General features: G+C 28.3%; 2 protein-coding genes across 2 annotated transcripts; both read left to right on the top strand.

Annotated features, from left to right (window-relative positions):
• The first annotated feature begins 187 nt into the window (after positions 1–187).
• LOC112688110 (protein tilB homolog) lies at positions 188–25,185 on the top strand. The gene is made up of 9 exons (XM_025561138.1): positions 188–425; positions 1,366–1,533; positions 12,149–12,323; positions 21,309–21,487; positions 21,563–21,659; positions 22,029–22,259; positions 23,472–23,637; positions 24,097–24,161; positions 24,498–25,185. The coding sequence occupies exons 1-9, from the start codon at positions 416–418 to the stop codon at positions 24,628–24,630; spliced, it is 1,224 nt and encodes a 407-aa protein (XP_025416923.1). The 5' UTR covers positions 188–415; the 3' UTR covers positions 24,631–25,185.
• Positions 5,803–8,637, top strand: LOC112688109 (transcription initiation factor TFIID subunit 5). The gene is made up of 2 exons (XM_025561137.1): positions 5,803–6,827; positions 7,492–8,637. Exons 1-2 carry the CDS (start codon positions 5,922–5,924, stop codon positions 8,593–8,595), a joined length of 2,010 nt encoding a protein of 669 aa, XP_025416922.1. The 5' UTR covers positions 5,803–5,921; the 3' UTR covers positions 8,596–8,637.
• Positions 25,186–25,905: the final 720 nt, after the last annotated feature.

Here is a 25,905-nt window from a genome sequence, read left to right as displayed (position 1 = left end):
GACGGTGATGGGCCGCGGGGGTGCAGCTGCTATCGTGGTCGACGGAGAAATTGATATTGGTGAAACAATGATAACAACCCATGGCGATAATAGAACCGTTGGATGGCGATAACGTTCGAAAAGAAATGTCATGGAAAAATAAACTTAGTAAAAGAAAAAAAAAGAACGTTTCCATTACCATCAGACGAAAATATTAAAAACGTACAATAATCAAAGGCTCCATAGCAACGACAGAGAACTATAAATTCGTCCAAATCGCTTAGCGTACACATAGCCACGTAGACGCCTCTTGTACACTACTATAATTCATACGAGTTATATGTTCGAGAGATTTTAAGAAGTTTCCTCGATCATTCCTGTTTTTCATGACCCGATCAAATACGAAAAAAAAGTTAAAAATTTAAAAAGTACAATCATGGCTACTAGTGAGTACAAACGAACGTTATCGTAGTTAATTTGATTTTGACAAATTCTAGCACGTAATTGTTATTATTGTACTTACACTTGATAATATTCGAAGTTCAACGTTTGCAAAGGCCTCGTACTGAAACCAGAGACTACTGACTTATTACTAATAATACGTTAACCTAAGGCTCGTAGTCCGCCGTTTAGTAACCCCTGGTCAAGAGTCTATGGACATCTTGTAGTGTTTATCGGTGCCTGGGTACAGATACTTATTTACGATTTACGATACTTGCATTTAAAATTATTTTGTGAAAACCTAATGTTACAGCGGAAAACACCCACTGTTTATCAGTCATTCGAACATTGCAAATATATTTAGAAATAACTCGTTTCCGCCTAGGATCTAGCCCCTAGACGCTATGTACTTGTATTATGTTACAGTCATCTAACATCTAAGTAGACATTATGTCTTAATTTTTAAACAAATTTAACGCATAGGCGTGCGCAGACCTCTTTTAAGATAGGCTGATTGGTAATTTTATTATTTGTATCAAATTTAACTAAACATATAATCCTTTTATAATATATGCGGTATACAGTGTTTCTAAAATGGTTGAGGAAACTAGTATACGTTTACTCTCTTCAGTGGCCAAATGAAAAATCTTTTTAAATTATTTTAAAATCTTCAAAACTTGCGTTTTATTTAATTATCTTTAGACTATTATTTCGAATCTATAAATTAAAACCTATAAGAGATTTCTTGCAAATTTCTCATGTGAATCGATATGTGATATCAATTTTGGACTTGTTGCGCGTTTTTCAGTCTCGATTCACCAGGATCAAAATATGTAGTGTGACATATCGATTTGTATGTAAACTCCACATACAAAAATATCAGTAAATTCTAAAATAATCAATATTTGTACGTATTAATATTTATATTAAAACTTTTTTTTTTAGTTTCTATTGAACTTATAAGGAAACGATCTGAACATAATGAAGGTGAAATTGGTACTTTAGAAGAAATATCTTTGCACCAGGAAGATATTACTAAAATAGAGAATTTACAAAATTGGTGCAAAAATTTAAAAATATTATTTTTACAGTCAAATTTGATATTCAAAATAGGTAAGTTAAATAATGTATGATTACAATATTAATTACAGATAATTAGAGTATTTTTAAATATTTTTTGTGTGTGTGTATGTGTAGAGGGAGGGTGCTTAAAATGTTTCTAAAAAATAAGTGTTTTTATAATATTACTAGATGATCCGGCAAACGTTGTTTCGCCTTATATTTCTAGTATTTTTAGTATAAAAAATAACTTACCTATTGTATATTGGGATGGTGTCTATGATTGAAAGAGGAATGGAGCCCTGTACACGATGATGGTCTATAAAAATTAAAAAACACCAGCCGTTTATTTTTTACTTTACATGCAAGGCATGCATCTTTCAACGTCAAATAAAAATTTCATGGACATCAGTCAAATCGTTTTGGAAGAGTTCAATTACAATGTGACCGGAGAATTTTATGTATAAGATAAAAATACATATAAGATATGAATTAATAATTATATTATTCTATTACTATTATTGTTATAAATATAAATGAAGTTATTTACAATTACATGATATTAATTAATATTCTTTTTCTTTATATTTTCGTAGTAAATCTTTATGACTTTAGAAACTTTTTTTCTACTGGGGGTCACTGATTACAACGACTGATTCTATAATACATATAAATTTATAATTAAATGCATCCATACATCAATATGTTTTCTTATAATCATTTAATACCAAAATATATTTTTAAATGTCAAAAAATTGAAATTATTCTTCCTAAAAAATATAAGCAACGTTGAGTATAAATGTAAAAATTAAATGTTTGTTCTTCATTCGCTTTTTCCTTTAAACGAAAAACTTAGTCCTAAGGATTGTTGTGAAAGATTTACAAGAAATAAAATATAATCAGAACTTTATATAGGTAAGTTATTTGTAACAATAAGCAATATATGATCTCCATTTTTAATGTAATTTATTATTTCTTAATGGAATGTGAATAGAATTGTTAACGAATTTGATTTTTATAGAATTTTATATTTATTTACCTCCAGAGGGGGGGGACATTGAGGTAAGTGAGTATCGATTCCAGACCCCCTTTACATACACTTGTTTAGCCAAGACATACGAGCACTACTTTTACATAGGTAATTTAGTACAATAAAAATATTCAAATTTGGATTTTATGCTACGACGAATGAGATTATAAAATAATTTTGAATATCAGGCTGAGACGACGACTCTAGCCCTCCCTGCTCCATCCTCTCGCTGGAGAGAACCACTACCATTGGGGGAAAAAAATTGAAATAAAGTATATTCACTAGAACCATTGATTAATAATCTAAATATAATGTATTTATAATCTTCTAAGTATTTCTAATCAATGGTAGAACTGAATAATAGATTATAAAAATAAATTTTAAGAATTTTAGTACAATAATGTAATTTTATGTTTTGGGAGTTTTGCTTAGGTTCCTTCAAGAAATTTCTACATACGCCAATTACACAAACTATACTTAACATTTCTACTACAAAGTGCTCCGACCGTAAATAGATGCTGGATCCACTCAGGGTTGGACTAGGACACCGGGGCACCGGGGCATGCCCCGGTGGGCTGCTGTAATTTTGGTTAAATAAAATTACTTAGATTTTCTTGTTTTTAATTTAATGCGTCATCTTCTATTCATAAAATAAAATAAAAAATATCGTCTTGTAACATGACATTACTAATGGATGCGGTGACACAGGATTAGGTAACTCAGAATTTGAAAATTTAACATTTTTAATGTCGCGATAGGGCAATTGATAACAATAATATCATCAGAATATTTATAAATAGAAAAATTGTAGGAAATTTGAATACAAAAGATTTGTACAATATGTTAATCATACGAAGTACCGTTCGCGTTTGTTCAAACAATTATTAAAATAAAATGTTGGTATGGGTTATGGTCTTAGAAGATTAATTTTCTAAGACCATGGTATGGGTAGACATTGTCAAGCAAGATATGCGTTAACGAAATTGTTTTTTCGATAGTAATAATTTTTATTAGATTTTTATTCAAAAACATTTTAATAGTTTTGACGTTTAGTCAATAACAAGTCTGTTACTAGTTTCCAATCTTAATGGACCTTTGGGCCACATTCACAAATTAAAAATGGTTCTAGAGCCAGACAATATAAAAAATGTATATGATATTCAATGACATTTGCTAGTTTTGAAATTTACTGTGGGCCGCATAAAAGAGACATTAGTTGCCGACCCCACTGTTCTAACTCAATTAAAATTAAATGTATGAACATATTTAAATCAAATCATTTTTTATGGTATAAAATTTATCTTAATAGGTAGGTCATTATATCAATATTATAGATAAGATACATTATGCGTAAACTAGATTTATTTAAGGTATAACATTAAATCTGAAAATATTCAGATGTACTTGTGTGAATATTGTTTTTTGAGTTACGAAGATACATTTTCAGCTAAACAATAATTTGATCAGGTACCTACCTACTTATAAAGTTCCATTGAGGTCGTTCGAAATTATTTTGCCCGGGCCGAGCTATAAAGCTAGTCCAACCCTTTATCCACCCTTGTTACCTACGATAATTATAATTGGAAATTCAACTATAGTTATGAAATATTTTTAATAGATATCCAACAAAGTAGAATATAAGCATCTAAATTATAATAGCATCAATTATTATAAAGCATAAAAGATTACAATTTCACACATTATTGATAATTTTTATCTTTTATTTTAGACTTGCATTAAAATGTTAAATTTTAAAGCCATCTTAAGCCGGTCCCACACAACTCGTGTACTTGGCGAATATTCGTCAATCGTAATGCTTTTTTACGAGTCATGTAGATGTTAATTGTCAAGTATGGCAATTATTTTTATTCACCGAGTCGGAGCGCGTTTCCTATCGATTGCCGGTAAATGTGACACGAGTCAAAGGAATTATAAATAATCGCGTATTGATAATTTCATAGACCTATTAACTAATTAAGTTAATAGGTCTATGGATAATTTGGTAATCGTGGAGTTTCTCACACGATTCTTAGTCCTGGTTCGCTACTCGTACCACTCACTAGTTTTTATAATTAGTTTATTGGAAGTTTGCAACGTGGTAGTTAATATAATATAATAATAATAATAATAATAATGATATTAATATGCAATACATTTAGTGTACGCATTTTCGGTGACTATATTACTTTTATTAAATTAATATTTTAATAATTTAATTCATCAGAATACTTATTAGTTATTCGTAGTATAATTTTGATGCGTATTTTATTAAAAATGGAATGGTCAAATGAAAATCCGAGTTGTTTAGGAGGATTGGTGAGGACAATTAATAATACTCGATGATCGGATAATCGGCGAATATAAGAGTCATGTAGGAGCGACATGATCGTCAAGTCAAAATACTCGGCGATCATACACGATTACGAATGCTCAAGTACACGAATCGTGTGGGACCGGCTTAATTAAATGAAACATAATTTGCTCGTGATATGGTTATATTTATAAACACCATTGTGTTTTATCCCGCAGACCCGTTTTGCATGTGATTTTCGTCTTGTTTAAATCTATTATTATTTATAAAATAACAAATGACAGAACATATTACAATACTATTCTGTTTCCAATAATACGTCAACATTTTAAATAACTTATGATTACACTGTTCGTTGAATTGCGGGAATTTCGGTTTATTTGTTATTGGTTGTTATTACTTATTATAGTTATTCTAATTACTTATTATTATTTTTTTATTTATTTATTATTTATTATTATTTATAATTTTTTTCTTGACACACTCATGCTGCCACTGTAAGTAGTTGTAACAGTAAGTAGTGAACAGACCAAATTAACAGAAAAAAAGTATAATAATAGTATTTAAATACTTTTTCAAGTATTTGAATATGTATTCTAAATACTTTAATTCTTATTTATTCGAATACTAATTCCTAATACAAAATAAAAAATTCTTTAGAAGATTGATTCACAGACTAAGATATTATTATATTATAATATGTTTTATAATCTTAGTTTGTGATATGGAATATAATATTTTCATAGACTTTATACTAAATATTATCTTAGTATAAGGTCTATGAATATTTTAAAATTTTTATAAGTAATCAGTTATAATTTTATAATTGTTATCGACTAATACAATTGTTAACCAAATTATTTGGTTACATACATTTTTCAGTGTTACCTGTAACTTGTATCAGACAATATTATAGAGCTGCATATACTACAGCACTGTATATATCTCAAACACGATAGAATGGTTATCAATAAATATTTTGTTTACACATTTTTACAATAAGTCAAATTTAACCAGTTACGTTATAGTATCGTTAAATTTAACAGTTTTAAGTTCGTTTAAAATAAATTATATTATTAACTGATAATATTTGTTAAAAAAATGGAAGAAGATATCAAACCAGACATCAAACCTGTGATTGATGAAACACCCAAAGAACCTGATGATAAAAAAACCAACCTGTGCGTTGCATTGAAGATTCTTAAAAAATATAACTTAAATACTACTGTTGAAACATTGAAAAAAGAAGCAAATTTAACAGATTCTGCTTACAATACGTCGGAACTTGATGTTAATAATGCTTTAAATGTATATAAGTCTCAAGGAGATCCATCGGTGTATGAAAATGCTTATATAACTTTATCAAAATTTGTAGAGACATCATTAGATATATACAAACATGAGTTAGGCTGTGTTCTGTATCCAGTATTTATACACATGTACTTGGATCTTGTTTGTAATGGTTATGAAGCAGAGGCAATTCAATTCATGAAAAAATTTGCTCCAGGACAAGAATCTTATTATCAAAACGACATTCGTAATTTGGCTATAATTACTAAAAAAGAAGAATTAAATGATAATGTAATAGTAAGCAGTTATAAATCAAATGAATTTGTTGTTCGAATGTCAAGAGATACATTATCTCTTTTAAAACGACATTTAAAAGAAAAAAAACAAACTGTCTTATTGGATATTGTTCAAGAAAATTTATTCTTTGATGTCTATGAAGGACTAGCTAGAAATAAACAACAAATAGATGCAGTAGCTGGAGGAATGATTGGTGAAGGAACTCGACAAGATAACAAATTAAGAGTATATTATGGATTAATGAAAGAACCAGACTTGCAAACTGCAGCAGCTGCAGTTAATTTGGAAGAAGATGAAGAAGAAGAGGGTGAAAAACCAAAAAAAAAAAAATCAAAAACTAATCCTTTGTTATCTAAAAAAACTAAAATTGATCCCAATGCACCACCAATAGACAGAATGACATTGCCACAGTTAAGAGAGGTAATTTTAAAGTCCGTTTCTTATTATCAAAGTTATTTTAAATTATTGACTAAGAAGATTGTAAATTAATTAATTTAACAATTAACTCAATTTAACATATTTCTTTTTAAATATTTGTTTCCAAATGAAACCAAGAAGCATTATTTAAAGAAATAATATTTAATTATAACCTATCTAAATAATTTCATAAGAATCTGTACCATATATGATCTCAATATAAAAGTATACTGAAAAAAATTATGTTATATTGATAAAATTAACTTATTTATATTTTATAAAAGTTTACCAAATTTAAGTAGTAGAGACTTAAATAAAACTTCATTACTTCCATCACTTTAAATTAGTAAATCTTTTTGGGGCAACTAATATATTTACATATATTTTTGAGAACAATTGTTTTTTTGTTATAATTTCTAAAAATCTAGTCTACAATATATAAATTTAATTAATAAAATCAATGAATATTTTTAATTTACTATTATTTAATTTTGCTTCAACTATATATTTATCAATTTTCAATTAAAAATAATGGGTCTCGTACATTTGTTGTATTATATTTACAATTATTACATATGTTTATAGTAGTACTTAAGTTCAAAAAATTGTAAAAAATTAAGAAATTATTTACTGTTTAAACATTTTAACTTATTTTTATATTTTTCAGATTGATAAAAAAATTAAGGTTCAAGCAGTTTTAGATTCTGCCAAAAGAGTGGCCTTAAGTCCTGAAACATTACCATCTGTGTGTTGTTATACATTATTAAATTGTTCTCATGCTGTTAATTGTGCAACAATTAGTGATGATGCAACAATGTTAGCAGTAGGCTTAGCTAATAGCAGAATACGTGTATGGAGCCTCGTACCTCAAAAATTACGTGCTATGAAAACAGCTGATCAATTATTAGACATTGATCTTGAAGCAGATGATGTAATGCATAGAATACTTGATGATAGATCAGCTGAAACCACTCGTACATTACTTGGACATTTTGGCGCTGTATACCAAGTTTCATTTAGTCCTGATAAAACATTACTATTGTCATGTTCTGAAGATTGTACAATTAGACTTTGGAGTTTACTATTATGGTCTTGTGTTGTGGCTTATAAAGGAAGTTATCATCCTGTATGGGATGTTAAGTTCAGTTTACATGGTTATTATTTTGCAACTGCTAGTAGAGATCGTACTGCAAGATTATGGTCAACAGATAACTATCAGTCATTAAGGTTGTTTAGTGGTCATTTTTCTGATGTTGATTGTTGTCAATTTCACCCTAATTCTAATTATATAGCTACTGGATCAAGCGATAGAACTATACGTTTATGGGATTGCGTTACTGGAGAACAAGTACGACTGATGACTGGTCATAAAGGTGAAATTTTAACATTATGTTTTTCCAACGAGGGGCGAGTCTTAGCATCGGCTGGTAATGATTGTAATATACTTTTATGGGACATTGCCCATGGACATTTAGTAGCTATGCTTACTGGACATAAAGAACCTATTCGTACCCTTACCTTTAGCCGAGATAGTACTATTTTAGCATCTGGCTCTCATGACTGTAAAATAATGCTCTGGGATTATTCAAAAATGTTGGAAGATCTTTCATTAGATGACATGAATGTTCATAATCAAATTATTATCAATGACAATGATAAATACTTACTCCGTGCATTTGGTACAAAAAATTCACCAGTTATACATTTATTTTTTTCAAGAAGAAATATTATGTTTTGTGTATGTTCTTTTAGTCCACCTCAATCTAATTAATTATTAATTTCTTAAACAAAACAAAATAAATATTATTTTTGGGCACTAATGTTATTTTTCCATAAATTATTTATTATTAATACTGATTTTGATCAGTTAAATATTTTTTGTAATTTAATAATGAGATTGTACATATTAATTGTATTTTTAAATAAAATTTGTTTTCTAAAATATGTTTTTTTTTTTTATATTAACCTTCAAATCATATTTTTATCCTTTACAGAAATTACTATCAGAGTTTAATAATCAATTATTTTTAGGTTCATTATAATTTATTTAACTGTAATGTCATAGATATTAATATTATTCATTTGAATTTATGAAGTAAAATATAAAATAATATTTGTGTGCCTATTTATAAAATAAATAAATTGAGTGTGAGAAAACTTAAATTTATATTTTTAGAACAATAATTTCCGTATTTTGATATCGAGTAGCCAATTAATTGAACTCCTATGTTTTTTTCCGTTTAAACATTTTAAAAGGCATTTGGTTTTAAACAGAAATTTTTGTAGAAATATTGTGCTACTTAATAGTTATTACATAACTAATGTATGTTATATTTATAATGTAATAATGCAGTCAATGATTCATAAACATGGCATTCTGTACACAGCCCAAATAAATGCAAAACTAAAATTTAATTAAAATTATTAATTAATTGATTGATTGTATAGAAAAATAAAATGTGAATTTCCTGATTAGTATGAATTAATTTACATTATTATAATCCAATCAATTCATGGGCAGGACCGTGCATAGGGAGTGCGAGTGCACCAGGTGCTAAAAACTTTTTCTTAATCCAAGTAATATAACTGAAAATGAACTACAATATAGTTACTATATGATATAATTCATAATATTTAACAAGTTCATCGACATCATTAACATTGTCCTGATATTATCACTAGTTAATTTTTAGTACTGGTATTTATTTTTCTCCGAAATAACGACGTCGTCGATAACATACTATTAATTAATAATAAATAATAATAATAAATAGATTAATAACTAGAGCGTGGATTTTGTGCATTAAAAACCAACCAAATGTGCACTAAAAAACCCCTAAATATGCATAAATATATGCACTAAAATGTTAAAATATGCACGAAAAATAAAAAAATTAGCAAAAAAATCTTATATCTTATATTATTATCTTAGTATACATACATATGTATTTTATTTCCCCGATTATTGATCTAAGGTTATTTTTGGGAAAACCGTTTAAACCTACAAGCAGTGGCGTACATTCGATCTTGCTCGAGGGGGGGGGGGGTTAACAAAAATAATCATTATCTTTTTTTTTCGTTGTACAGATAAATAAGATAAATAACTGCTATAAACAGTTATTATTTTATACAACTTTTTTACCAATTAAAAGCTTACTTTTACATTACAGTAAATTAATAGCTATTGGAATATAAAAACAGCATAGTTAACAAAACTTTCTAAACACCTATCAATATAATTATTTAATTATCATAATATTTGTATAGTTGTATATTTTAAGTTCAAAGCGTAATAATGAAATTACGAATATATTACACGTCATCAATAATAAAACAATTTTCTTTTTTTTTTTTGGCCCTGGGGGGGGGTTTGAACCCGGAAACCCTCCCCGTATGTACGCCACTGCCTACAAGTATATACCTATTAATTTATTTTGATATTGATGGAAACTATAAAAATATAATATTTTTTTCTTATACTATACGTTTCAAAAAATTTTAAAAAATATAAAAAACAACCAAATATGCGCTTAAATATAAAATATGCTATTAAAATTATAAAATAAGCCCTTAAAATATAAAAATGTCAAAATATGCAAAAATATGCTCTAAAAAAGTTTCATTTTTTAAATTGTTATGTTATGAAACAAATTTTGTGCTCACTTAGCATATCATATGATAAACCAGAATAAATATGCAAATGTATACAAATACGCACTTTATTAATAACATAAATTAATATCTATTTTAACGAGTTGTACGATTTTATTTTGAATCCATTTCATAGATAACATCTATAATAGGGTTGTCATCCGTCCCGATATATCGGGATTGTCACCGTATTGAGCTCTACGTTCCAATAAAAGACTATCCCGATTGAAACGGTTCATTGGAAATTTTGCACATTTTGTTTTATTACTTATGAATATCTGATCGAAAATAAAAAATTAGGTTTTTAAACTTCTATAACTTAATGGATGGGTAAGAGTGTTTTCGTTAATGACTGATGAAAGAAATCACCTGCTCCCAGAAATTATGGATTCAAGTTAATTATAACATGACTTGCGCAGAGTCTTACAAATATGTTAAAGGGAACCAATAGTTGTCGAAAAAAGCAAAATCTTCTGAAAAATATGGTTATTTACAAGTATTACTTGTATTCTGTAATAAATTCAAAATACTTTTTATTTAGTGAAACCTAAATAAATAAATCTAAAAAAAAAAGAATTATAATTTTTATTAGAAAATTGAGTATTTTTATACATTCCATCCTAGAATTAGAAGAACGTCTCGACGATACCCTAGCTAAATATGGTAACCCTAATCTATAGTGTTCACATTATAGTTAATGAACGCAAAAGTTGCATTACCAACCTACCTAATTATTTTTAAAGGTAAGTTATTTTTTCTTCAATCGAATAAATTGGTAAAAAAATTATACCGACACATAGACATTGTACTAAAAATTAAAATCATAAGGAAGTGGGGTGAGTGGTTAGAGAGGAGATTTGTATCATATTATTGTACGTTAAAAAATGAGTAGAATGAATTTTTATGAAAAATAGAGGCTACAATACGGGTAGTCAGGCGCTGATTTAGATAATTTTAACAGGGGGTGCTCAAAAAAATAAAAAAATAAATTTGTTACATCTTTCTATTTATAAAAATTACTATTTTGTATTTGATTTAGGGCGAACGATGTATCAACATGGATATACAAACCTAATGTGTTTTAATACCACAAGATCAGCATTAAAAAAAATTATTTTTCATAAGTCATTATTTCTGTGTAATAGTAATCCGTTTTAACTGTTCTGTTTTCTTTACGCAGATATTTTTTCTTTTGTAAAAATAAAAAAAAAATATTTTTTATTAAAATTATTTTTTTCGTTGTATCGTTCTGACTAGAAAAATATAATATAATAAGACATTGTAAATATATATGTTCCTGGTATAAAAAATTGATAATAAGCCGGGTACTGAATATTAGCGGAGTAAAAATGTCAATATTATACCAAATACCGGCTAAAGGCCGAGTCATAATTATTATATCGAATAATTGTTGGGTACTCGGAACATCTCTAATTGTGACAATAAAAAAGGAAACCTATGTACCAATTACTACCGGTCACATTTAGTTGTTAAAGTTATAATATTTATTATAGACACAGATTTAATATATACGATCTATAATATAGGTTAGTATCACGAATGACTTAAAAAAAAAAATTCTTATAATTTTGTATTTAATTACTGATTGGTAAAATATTGCATTTGTAATTTTCAAATATTTATATATGTATTATATGTATATTTAATTTCAGAAAACTTGAACAAATTAAAACAGTTGGAATATTTGAATTTGGCATTAAATTGCATTGAAAAAATAGAAAATTTGGACCGTTGTGAATCTTTGAACAAATTAGATTTAACCATGAATTTTATTGGAGAACTCACAAGTATCGAATCGTTGAAACACAATATACATTTAACAACGTTGTAAGTGACTATTTAATAATCTAATGATTGATTATAGTAATTACAATACAGGAAAACTACAACTTTTTTGGATAAAAATACCAAACTAATTGATATTTATTAATTACTGTGTAGGTAGACATATACTCGTATATTCAACCTTCTGTATAATATACGCATATACGCATAGCAAGTCATTTAAATTTTTAACATATGCAATTTAATTTTAAATTAATTATTTTTAAATGGTATTCATTAGTATTAAATGCCAATATTGTCAACCAAGAAGTTGATTAAATGGACCAATGTGGAATGAGCGTGGATTATATATAGATACCAATTAATAATAATCATTGTTTCAGTACTTTTCTAACAAAAAGTATAACTGCATAGAGGCAACGCATATTTACACTTATAATTTTTTTTTTTTTTATCGTTTATTATGATAATTTATTTACAATCTGTACTAGGGTGCAAAATAAGTAAAATATTTAGCTGTATAGTTAAAAAAAACGGCGAAAGACTTGAAGACACTTCACATTTGAAATGCCTGAACTTGAGTGATTTGCTTAAAATGTAAGCTTCAAAGATAGATAGATAGTAGATCTCTAGGTCATTTGCGATTGTGGCGTCTTATTTGGTAGGTATACTGGAAGATGGTTGGAATAGAATTGAGCAATCAAACCCGTATTATGATAATTTGGCCTCCGGGACCAAACAATTTTAGGGGCCCACAACCATAATCAAAATATTGGTGACCCACACATTAATATATTTCAGAGATAAAAAAAAATTTATATTCTAATTTATAAATTTATTTCTTGCTTTTTTAAGTACAAAATATATTATTTGTATAGATAATTTTTTATTGCTTTTTGGGAAGAGCAAACCCTTTAATTATACTATAGGTATTAATTACCTCCAAAACATCACTTTCTGAACACAAAATCACAAAATTATTTAAATTGTCTTGATAACTGCTCCTTCTATACTTGTTTTTTATACGAGTTAAAAAAATAGTTAAAAAAAAACTAAAAGAAACCTACTATCTCCCAGGTGCCCACTATTGTTTGATATTCGTTGTGTGCCTGGGGTTATGGCCCTCTCTGCCCTCCACCCTTAATCCTGGCTTGTGAGCGATAATGTTACTGGGGTGATCGGTCATGGCCAAAATGCATTTTAGAGTGGAGGCGAATGTAAAATATAGCAGCTGTTTGATTGATAGTAGCGATTTTCAGCTCATTGTGGAGACTGACATTGATAATGTACCCAGGGGCGTTGACAGTCAAGTGTAAGAAGATGGCTTGAAAAGCTTGGATGGTTCTGGTGTTAGATGGTTTGACTGAACCCCAAGAGTTCCATAGGACCATTTAGGTTAAAGTAAGTTTTTATATAACATTAGGTAACTGAATATTTTAAATTTTGAGTTGGTGGTGAGATGCATTTCGGTAATGAGATAGCTACATATTTTTCTTTTAGGACGATTTGAAATTAATTTGTAAAATTGAAGATTCCGTTAGCATTCCATAGGATAATGGTTGGAGAGGATAATTTATTTACGGCTATTAGCATAGGCGTGCACATGGGGATGGCCAAATGGGCCGCGGCTCCCCCTGTGAACTCTGGCTTTTTCTTTAATAAATGTTTAACTATACTATACAAGATAGCGAACATTTTTACATTTTACATGAATAAAGTAAAGCTAGTTTTAATCTTATAGTATAGAATTGATATCTGCGAATAAATGTAATAAAGTTATTAGTTATTAATCAGACTAATCAGAACTTGCATATAATATAAAAATTTAAGATTTAATTGATACATTCAAAAATCTTACTCCCGTGGATAGAAGGATGAAGTTGTAAATAGTATAATAATAATATTATTTACATATTATGTAAATAAGGATTTTTTAGATGTAAATTGTGTAAGTTTAAATAGTATTTATTTTTATAACTGCATATTGAATTAAATAAATAATTTATAAAATTTAAAATATTTAATAATACTAGTAGTCTTTAGTACAAGAATCTTTGGTTTACTTTTTTTAAGAGGCCCCCCCTGCGGTCAAAGTCTGCGCACGCCTATGGCTATTAGTATTTATAATTTATAACGATGACTGAAGTGATGTTATTGGATTGATTAATAATTTAAATCCATTCATAATAGAGGTAAGTTGATTATGTATATTACTTGAGGCAGTTTGAATGAGAGGGGTTTTTTTATGCGGGTTATTCGTGTGTTCGACATTGATTTGTGGTAAGGAGGGAATTCAGCTCGGTTTGATTTTTGGAGATTGGGTGAAATGAGTGGCTCTTGGAAATTTGAGGTATATTTACGCCAGGGTTTGATGATTGGAGTTAACGTGTTTTGTTGTGGTCTTTATGAACTGAGTAACCTTTGTAATTTGCTGAATGCAGACCACCGCGACATTAATATCTGTAACTCTTTGTGAATCATCATCAGGAAGAACTATAGAAGAGAAACGATTTGAGGAGATAAAAATATTTGTGTATTTTTTCTAAAGTGGAGAGGTTGCGATTTGGAATGTGTTCGGTTGACTCAGGTGGGTCTGTTTGCCAGTCGTTTTCATTTCCTGAGAGATCTGAGGGGGAGTTAGTTCCCATTTGATTTAATAATGATTTTGGTATTATTAACCATGGTATCGTTTTATTTGCTGTCTTTTTATTCTTATAATTTGGACTCGTAGATTTATAATTATTAGAATTCATAATGATGTTGGTAAGGTGACGATGTAGATAGGGAAATTAATAATAATTGGCCTTGATAAATATAGTAATTTATACATTACCAGTAATTAGAAGACCCACGACGTGCGCTGAGCACCGTTTTGTGCACTAATGACATTGCTATCAAGAATTGATAAAAGCGAAGCGGTTTAAAATTAATGTACCTACGTGTAGACTCTAGTGTGTACACAAACTGATACATATTTTATGTATAAAAATTACTTATTAAAATAATTTTGAATCAAATATATAATTTATTGAAAACAAAATTACGCGTGATTAAAAAATAAAAATACCTACCCAACAGCATTTGTCAATCGTAACGTTAAAAACAATATTTATATGTGACTGGAATTAAATATTTAAATTTTTATATTTTATATTTTATATTAAATATTAAGAATTTAATATTTATATTAATTTATATAATTTATAAGTACAATGGTTTTTAAATGTAAAGATAATCATACTCCAATAATATTAAGTTTAATGAAAGATCGGAAATGTCTGTGGAACACAATTACAGTTTCTTCACTTACAACTGCATTAGACTCAATTTTAGTTGACTAAATACTATCATCTATTGACTATAATAATATATATTGTAATATTATTAAAATAAAAAATAATAATATACACTAATAAATAATGATATAAAAATAATGATAATAACTCATTACACAATGAAAAGTGTGATCACCTATAGTGAATCATGTAAACAGATATTTTTAATTTTTAATGTTTCACTTTCTATGATTCATCCAAAATAATCATCAAGAGTGAACCGATTAACGCGACTTTAGACATAATTATGGAATGTAATTGTATGGTACGCGACAAAATTAAATCGCATGCTTGCTATTCGTAAATAATTATTGTATAGAACACTAGAATAACTTACTATCTATATACTCGTATATACACCTGGCAATAGGTATGTCATTAAAAATATAGTGTTGACAACTTTTATCTTCCATTCACCCCCTACCGAGCACAACAATTTCAATTGGGTTCTTTAAATACTTGCCTATTTTTTTTTTAAAATAATCACCTTAAATTAAGAACATACTACAGCTTAAATTGAAAACAAAAAGTACCTAGTATATTAAATGTACTTATATATCCACCCAAGCTTAATTATTTAAATAATGAACATTGTCGTTGAGTTGATTTCAATTAAATAGTCTATAATCTATGTGGTAATACTTGTATTAGTATCAACCTTATAATTCAAGTTATTCCAAAGCATATTTTAAGTAATTTTGAATGGTTGATACCAATAAAATTGTCTACCGGAAGAACATAGAGGGAAAATTGACTCCTGTCTGAAAAAGTTAAACATTGTAGCCGCCTGTCACTGTACGTCGATAAATTGTTATTAATCAAATTTATCGCTGTAGAAATAATCGTTATATTTATAGCGTTTACATTTTGTTTTGAGTTTTATTTAAGTCTGACAGTAGAAATAATTAGTTAAGATAGGTTAAACCAATATTTTATGCAATTGTAAATTACATTTTTTGGAGCTTCCGTCGGTCGGGAACCCTATTAGTTCTAGGATCTTGGGGTCGTGCCCCATGTGCCCTTATGGTTATCTTAACCATTGAGTATTTACATGTATACACTTATGGTGTTTATAATTCATGGTTATGTGTGATAAGAATAAGATAAATAACATAATACTCAAAAAAAAAATATTTATAAATAATTTTCTTCATAGAACGGTATTCTGCAAAAACAATGAATTCCGAAATGTAGTTACATAGCACGTTATTCCTGCCCAGCCTTCAATTTATGAACACGATCACCCATCACTGGATAGCATTCAATTATTACTAGGGACATAGTGCCACATATTTTGTATGTTAAATTATATTCTGAGTTATTCTGTTGGTGTTAATTATATAAGCGTAATTTGAACAATTATTAACAAGAGCTTAAATTATAGAAGTAGAACAGACTTGCAGGGGTTGCACCCCCGCACCATTAGTCATTTTTATGGTTGTGATATTATTAACACATGAACATTACATTTGATACTCAACAACAAAAACCAAATACCTACTTGTTATATGAAGTACAATAAACAACAATTTCAGTTTTTGAGAGAGGGAAGCAAACATTTTGACCAGCCCATATAAAATATAAAACTAAAGAAAAAAACGGCTCGCTAACAATTATATTACATTTTATTACAATTAAATTTTTATCCCAATACAAATAGTCTTCATAAATTATTTTATACTTACTATCATTGACATATATAACCCATTTTTTTGAGAGGCAGCAATGACTATAACTATATGACTACTTATAAATACATATGTAGAGGGATATATAAATATATTACTTATTAGATAATATATGAAGATATATATATATAAGTAGTTTGAGGGAAATTGCACCCCAATGTATGTCCTATTTATGCCAAATAGGCATAAATTAGTTTACAAAAAATAAAACAAAATATATAATAAATTATTAAATGTTTATTAGTAATTTATGCGTTACAAGAGTTACTTAGATGCTAAGCAATAACAGGGTATCTTCTAGTTTTCATAAATTAAAACATGTTAGCTATTATTTTAAATTATTTACTTATTAGCACAAGCCAAGTTTCATGATTAAATTTTATTTAGAAATTACATGAATTATGTTTGCAAACTTGCGACCCAAAACTATCCCAACACCAGCCCATATCAGGTTCACTAATGGCAAAAGGGACGGAAAATTCCTATTCTGCCAGTCCCTCTCTCCCAAATTATATTACTGTAAACAACTCAACAATTATCCATAGAAATTAATTATTTATTATCTAATTAAGTAATTAAATAAAACAAAAATTAGTAAATGGTTAATTCTCATAAAATAATATAGAAATAATTAAATACTAAGCCTGGAGTATTATTAAATTTGTAACGCATGACTGGTCAATATTATTTTTGTTTTATTAATATTAATAATACTAACCAGTCGTGCAATACAAATATAATACTTATTTATTTATTATCATATTGGTATTCTGATAATTGAGTTGGCTACAATATCCCATAATTATTTATTTTTTTATTACCTAGTTTATTATTTTAATATTATATTAGTTATTTATTAGGTTATGGATTAATTATTAAAAAAAAAAATACAGGGACTAGGCCCCCAAAATTGCGCTTATGGTTAATTAGCTATCATACAACTACCATTATTAAATAGGCTAATGTAAGAAAAAATTAAATTCTGAATGAAATTAAGTATTTGACATTCTATATTCAACATGACTATTTATATTTTTGTATACTTTTAAAGTATTCCATTTGTTTTTTTTTATTCTTTGTCTTCATTTGCACATTTTAAATATACTATTATTCGCGTAACGGTAATAACTTGTATATGTATGTTATATGTAATAACCTGTATTTTTGTTTTTAAGCATATGCTCCATTTTTAAACTCGGCATGATCTCAGGAAATTTACCTTATATAATTTCACGTAGTATTAGCATAATTAGCATGAGTCCAATTTAATGGTCGATAATTTCAAATATAACACTATATTTTAGTAAATTTAGAATCAATCAAATATATATACAGTATATACAGTAGATACAGTAATACACTAATACAGTGCATAACTTTTTTTAACTTGCAATGAATTATAATAGATAAGAACACACTCCTCGGAATACAGAAACATGAACATGACTATCTATCAATAAACTATTAGTAGGCCTACACATAGTAATTATATATTTATTCTGTATGATACATATTTTCAATATATTTATGTTTGAACGGCTAATTATAAATAATTTATTTATTTATCTTGTATTCAAAACAAACCAGGTTATTGATTGAAGCTATTTAATGATTGTACATTTAGTAGGTATCTATTCGTTTAAATTCCAATTCCTAATATATAGGTTACGCCGGATTTAGGGGGGGTAGTGGGTATGTTTGCCCTCATGTACTGTTTGTTTAAGAGTGATCTTAAGTTTATGAAAAATAAAAAAAAAGTCATAAACATATTCCGTACTTCCACCTATGTATATAAGAGCGATGTATTTTTATTAACTCTGGGCGTAAAATTTCCTAGACCCGACACCATAAATATCGAAGTGTACCTAATAAATACGACATTATGACGTAGTTATACCGAGCTCTACACATAATATGTATACTTATTGTAAAAATAAAAAATATTATATAAATAAGCAAAGTATTTACCTAGTAAACATCAGAAGTTAAATCGAAGAGTTTATTTTCTGTAAAATGTTTTATTTTTATTTAAGTACCTTACTATTCAAGTAAGTACATTTTAAAGGTTCTTATTTCTCAAGCCTACTTCGTTTAAAGTCTATGTTAACGAAGAATATTTCCGTTAAATAAAATAATATATAAAATTATGAAATAATGCAGTGTCCTGCAGTGGCGTATAAAGGGGGTAAGGGCGTTTTTAGGAGGGGTGATATGGGTGTTAGAATACCCCCCATCGACCATATTCTATGGTATTTTATCAAATTACTAACTTACAGTATAATTTGAATAAACCTTGTTTACAACTTGTCGATTTTACATACACTGTCTTAATCATTTTCATTAGTATAATAATTTATATTAATACGAGTACATGGTATTTATTTATGTAATATAGGAGGAGGGCAAAGTTTCCCACTTACCATAAGTCTAAAAATTTTAAAACACCCCCGTCAAAGGCGCACATAAGGAGGTGCTCGGGGGTGCTTAGCACCTCCAATTTCCTAGAATATTTACCTATTTCAGTATTTCATCAATAAATTGTAAATTATTGTGGTTTATTGGGTTGGACATTTTTTTTCCACTATAAACAATAATATATAATGTAATTGTCGAATACACGATTAAAACAGTATTGTATAATTGCACGTTTTACTGTTTCAGTTTTTGTCTAACTATTAAACTATAAACAGCAATCAAAATATTATGGAAAATCATATTATCTTACTTTATATTTTTATATTACCTACGGTTTACGGTTGGCTACGAAGTTATGTTTTATTTATAACTTTGATAATTACTTAGTTTTTAGTAATATTTAACCAGTGGGCTACGCAGAATTGTATGCGGAATGACAAATATTATTACCAATCATACAAACGATATGATTCATTACTATTTACATTTTATATACTAGTTCATATTTTTGATATATCAGGTTATTTTGAATATATCAACAGTTAGTTTATCAGTAGAAATGCTGGTCTTAAAGAATAGTCTACCAGCCAACTTTGAATTTGAAGACTTGAAAAATCAATGTAATAAAAGTTGGTTTCCAAATGTTTATAAATTAGTTCAAGTGGTAATGACAATTCCAATTTCTTCTTCAACGTGTGAACGCTCTTTTTCAGCTATGCGTGGATTTAAAAATTGGATACGCACTAATATAGGCCAAGAAAGATTTATTAAACTATCTACGCTTAGCATTGAGAGAGATCTTACCAATAAAATAGATGGGAAAATTATATTGGAAAAATTTGCATCATCAAACAGGAAATTAATTCTTGTTTAATATATTATTAATAATAACATATTATTATAACTTATAATATAATTACTTTTAAATATTCATTAATAAAAATTAAAAATTATGGCAACGCAGTTGATTATAGTATTAGGGGAGTGTGGGGGGCAAAGCCCTCCACGGATCTGTGTATTTTAAATTATTCCAGCACCCCCTGAATTCACACACAATGTGCGTCTATGACCTCCGTTAAATGAATCCTGGATATGCCACTGATAGGGGGGGGGGGGGCTAGTGGACTACAGCCCTCCAAAATGTTTTAAAAAACTTAAAAATAATTTTAAACGTTTGTTATATTTTAATGGTGCTTTATGCTTATTTAGAATTTGTGACCTACGTCAAATAGTTTTGAGACATTTTGCAAATTAAATGTAGATAAGTACCTACTGTGTCTTGTTATTAATTCTTAGATAGCAGTGGTAATTTAACTCTGTCCATAGTAGCCCCTCCCGAAAATATTGTCTGTATACGTCACTGGTGTCCTGCAAAGCATTAACAACAGCCAAAATACAATTATAACTGTTTTATAAAAATAATTTTTTGTTCATATAACTGCTGAAATTAATATATAAGTATACATAATGCATATAGAAAATTAGATTCAACAATGTTATATAACTGTATGAATTAATAATTGGGTTATTTATCTTACTTTTTATTTCAACCTATATATACCTTAATATGTTGTTTTCTAAATGTTTAGATTTCTTACTGGGAATCCTTGTACTGATTATGATGGATATCGTGAATTTGTTATTGGTACTTTACCTCAGATTAATGTACTTGACGGAGTAGAAGTGACTCATCGTGATAAATTAGTTGCCAAACAACAGTTGTCCACTGTCAAACGTAAAATTATCGTTCAACAAAATGCATACGAAAGTAAATGTTTTAATATCACTGTATCAATACTTGCAAATAAGACATTAGATTTTAATTTTAATATTTATATTATAGAATCGAAAAGGGAAAAAAAAAATTCTTCGAAATCTTTAAAAATTACAGAAAACATTTTGGAAACTGATGAACCTTATGATGATAAATCAGATGAAGAGTAAGCATATTAAAAATTATATGTTTGTATAAATTATTTTAATTTATAGTATTTAACACATTACTATAATCTATTTCTAAAAAGTATTAATAATAGAAACGCTTTCAAAAATATAATACCAACAATCAAAATAGAATCAATTACTTTTTTTTCAGTTTATTATTACAGAAACAGTAAGAAAATAATTACTGAATTCTTGGTTAAAAAAATCTTATCGGAATTTAAATATTTTATTAATAATGTGTACAAGTGGTTGTAAATGTTTACCAGAATCACAAACTATTCGACTACTCGTGTCTAAGTGTTTATCATAAAAACAATAATTTTCATATATTTGATAACAGGTAAACTGTTTCTTGAAATGTTTAGTTTTTGGAATCAGCCTAGTGAAAATACTCCGGAGTGTCGTGTGGAAATGGCGATGCACAGTAGACGTGCTCAACGCAAACAAGATGAAGCGAAAAAAACGCCAAAAAAAGAAACGTGGACGCCCAAACTGTTTACCGACACCGGTCGTCCGTATAACTTGAACCAAGCAAAAGTGCCATACAAACTGGACGATGAACAGAACAGATATATACTGACCGTTGAGGTCTATAAGTAATGGCCTTTTTTTTTAATAATAATTTTAGCATATTTGCGAATATTTCTGTGATTAAAATGTAGTGGTCCTAACAAGGCTTTATAAGAGCGGGGGGGGGGGGGGGTGGAGAAAACCGGGGGGGAGAACACCAGAAAGATACTGAGGATTTGTACTCCTGTAGTAGCGTGATGAAACTATAACGAATTTCAGCTACATAAGACAACATATTTTAATAAAAATTGTTGGATTGAATTTCTTATAGTTATTTAATTAGTAAAACTGCCTTTTGGTATAAAATATGATATATTCACCTTTAAAATAAATCTAAAGATATTGTAATTCAACGATTAATCGGAATATATTAGGACGATTAGTGATCATTTAGTCAAGCTGTTTTAGGTTTTCATGCAAAAAACTAGCCTACCTGCAACAGTATCAAGGTTACAACAGTCCAATCCTCTCGAAGAGTGCTGTGTTACCTGTGAGACGGCAGGTGTAGCAAATGGTCTCAATTAAAAAAAAAAAAAATAGAATAAAAATTACTTAAAAGATACGATTTTCTAATATATTTTGATTCGAACAATTAGCCTTTAAAAATACAATATCTGTAGATTTTTCTTCTTCAAAAACCATTGGATATAAATGATACTTTAAAATCAAGTATGTTTTTCAAATTTTTCGTGGACCTCGTGCAGTTTGACTATTGCTATATTTTTTTAATCCAAGTGCAATTCCATCTTACCCACTCGGCGACGTACATATTTCGCACACAAAGGCTACAAATAGTGCAACCATATGTCGATATGAAATAAAACGGTTACGTAGTGTCGTAGGTGCCAAACGTCATATAACACCTATAGTCTGATCACTTTTTGCGGAAACAACTTCTAAATTATTAAATGTATTTATCATATTATCTGGGATCCAACTCGGATACGTCCACTTACTGACCATAGTTATTGAGGAAAACCATATTTTGTAGTGTGTAAAGGAATAGATTTATACAAATCAAATTAAAAAAAAAATTAGTAGCTATTTTCTATTTTTATATTCCTATTATCTGTACCTATATATTTTGTGCCTCAACTAGAATTAAGTAGGAGTAGCTACTAGTTGGTTGGTTGAAGTGTCTAAAAATGTCTGTTTATGCTAATGGATAAGACAAAAATTTTAAACCCCCACGGATGTGACCAAATATCCGCCTATGGACGTCGTCGTTTTCGTTTTAGATTCATGGACACCGAAGAGTTAGACGTAGATGTACAACCCACGTACGTGCGAGTCACTATGCGGAAAAAGATACTGCAATTAGTGCTGGACGAAGAAGTTAAAGTGGACGAATCCAGTGCGAAACGGTTGATCGGTTCAAAACGATTGGAAATAACCATGCCTAAAGTAGGTTACCTCTTGGCGATGTACGCTATATACTGTATATTTTATTTGTTACGCGCAGTCGTTTCTAAATACGTGTGTATAGGCGTAGCGAAGGGGGGGGCAGGGGGGCACTCCCCCACTGCGCCTCGAACATAATTATATTTGTTTATACCAAACGTATAAGTCTTACATTAAAATCAAAAATTATATAAGATATAAGTCTAAAAATAGTTTAAACTGCTTGATGAAAAAAAAGAGGAGCTGCAACAGAAAATTCTAAGCAGATTTTACGAAGATCCAAGACGATTGACATTGTTATTACGTAAAAATTATAATATATATATACTTGTAAAAATAAAAATGTGTTTTATTTTGCCCCCCCCTTTCCCTCTGATTCAAATCCTAGCTACGCCCATGCGTGTATATATATATATATATAGGTATACACCGATTGATTTGTGCGTGCAATTTATTTTACAGGTAAAACAAATTATCAGTCCTGTTAAAAAACAACGCGTGAAGGATCAAGATGTTCGCGAAGAAAGGTATGGTTACCGATTACTTATTTAAAAACAGTCAAAGGCAGCGGTTCTCAAACTGTAAGGCGCGTGACAATTATTTATACGCTTGTATTGGAATAATGAAAAAATTTGTTATATTTATTCCTGGGAAGCGCGATTAAATTTTTTTGTTTAATTTGAGAACCGCTGTCCTGGGAAAAAACACGGGACATACAGCACATCGCGTATTGATATTATTTTTCGATTAAGCTTTAATAATTTAATCCTCTTCTATGTAAAACCAAGTGCGGTATACAGTAGTTTGTACTCAAAAAGGATCAACATCCATGTTTAACTACTTACTGTGTTGTTTCGTTTTAGTGGGTCCAAATTGACGGACGAAGTACTGGACCAAAAAAGGCAAGTGGAGTTTTGGAACATAACTAATGAACCGACAAATAGAAACGTAGTTAAAAATTTCATAGACAATCCTGAAGTTCCGCCTTTGGAGTAAACTTATTACAGAGTACACCTGTTTGTTTACAATTTCATTAATAATTTTTCACGGTAATGCTTAAACTTTAAGAACAATAAATAATGAAAACTTAGGCATGTCCATCATTTTCCAATTGATTGTTTATAATCAAAATACGTATACCATCGTGTATTACTCATATGTACATTTTAACCGATGCGTTGTTGTTATAAATTTTTCATTTCTACTTGATATAACACAATCGTGTTCGCGTTTATGTTGGATGAATGTTATGATCACAGACATGCAAAAAATTATTTTCAAGAATACAAAAATATACTATAGTCACAGTAACACTTCACCAAAATCAGGACATAAACAACATGTTATAAACACATGGTTGGAAGACATATAACACGAATATTTGTGCATATCATTCTGTTTTTTTCCCTTCCGGAAAGTGTAAAAACAAAAGAGAGTAGGTCAGCCTAAATTTTGTGGGCCATAGAGAATTAATTTGTTTTTGTACACATTTCAACAGTTTTACTTATATTAATAATACTTTAATGTTGAGCTTTATTCCTCAAATAAAACTTGTTTATTTTTTACACTAAAATAATAAATTCAATCTAAAAGAGTATTAAAAACATTTATTATAGAATTAAAACAATATAAGACATAAGTATCTTGTTAAAACCCAAAAAAAAAAAGGCATTAAGTGAAATAAAACTGTTATTAATTAACACAAAACATGTTGTATTTTTACAACATAACAAGAAGCAATAAAATGATTAATAGTTTTTGTAATGCATATTTTTTTTTACCATTTTTTTATCCATGAACAATAAATTAACAATAAAAAAATAATAATGAAGAAAGTGATAAAATATTTTATATATAAAAAAAAAAAAAAAATAATTCTATAAGCCAAAATGAATAAAAAATAACAGTGTTAGGCCGATTGTATTTAATTTATAAAATAATATTATTTGTATAAAAATAATTATATATTAGTACTTAGTAAAGTAAATTTGACAATTTCTTTTTTACAGCCAATTGTGAACACTTTGAGCTTATAAGTAAAAAGCTTATAATTTATTACAACCCTATAAGAATTAGCTCACTCAGTAAAATGTTTTAATTTGATAGTGTATTTTATTGTTTTATATATATATAAAAAAAAAAAAATTATAATAAAATAATAAATTACTTCCACCTAAGGACAACCAATACATTTTTTTGTGGTTAAAGCCACTATCATCAACAGCATTATTTTATTGGATAATTATGATGGGGTCATGATTATCTCATTTT

This window comes from Sipha flava, unplaced genomic scaffold, assembly GCF_003268045.1.
Source record: "Sipha flava isolate LNK unplaced genomic scaffold, YSA_version1 37_pilon_pilon, whole genome shotgun sequence".
In the NCBI taxonomy this organism is placed as follows: domain Eukaryota; kingdom Metazoa; phylum Arthropoda; class Insecta; order Hemiptera; family Aphididae; genus Sipha; species Sipha flava.
The sequence above is the reverse complement of the archived record's forward strand: the minus strand, read 5'-3'. Positions and strand labels throughout refer to the sequence as shown.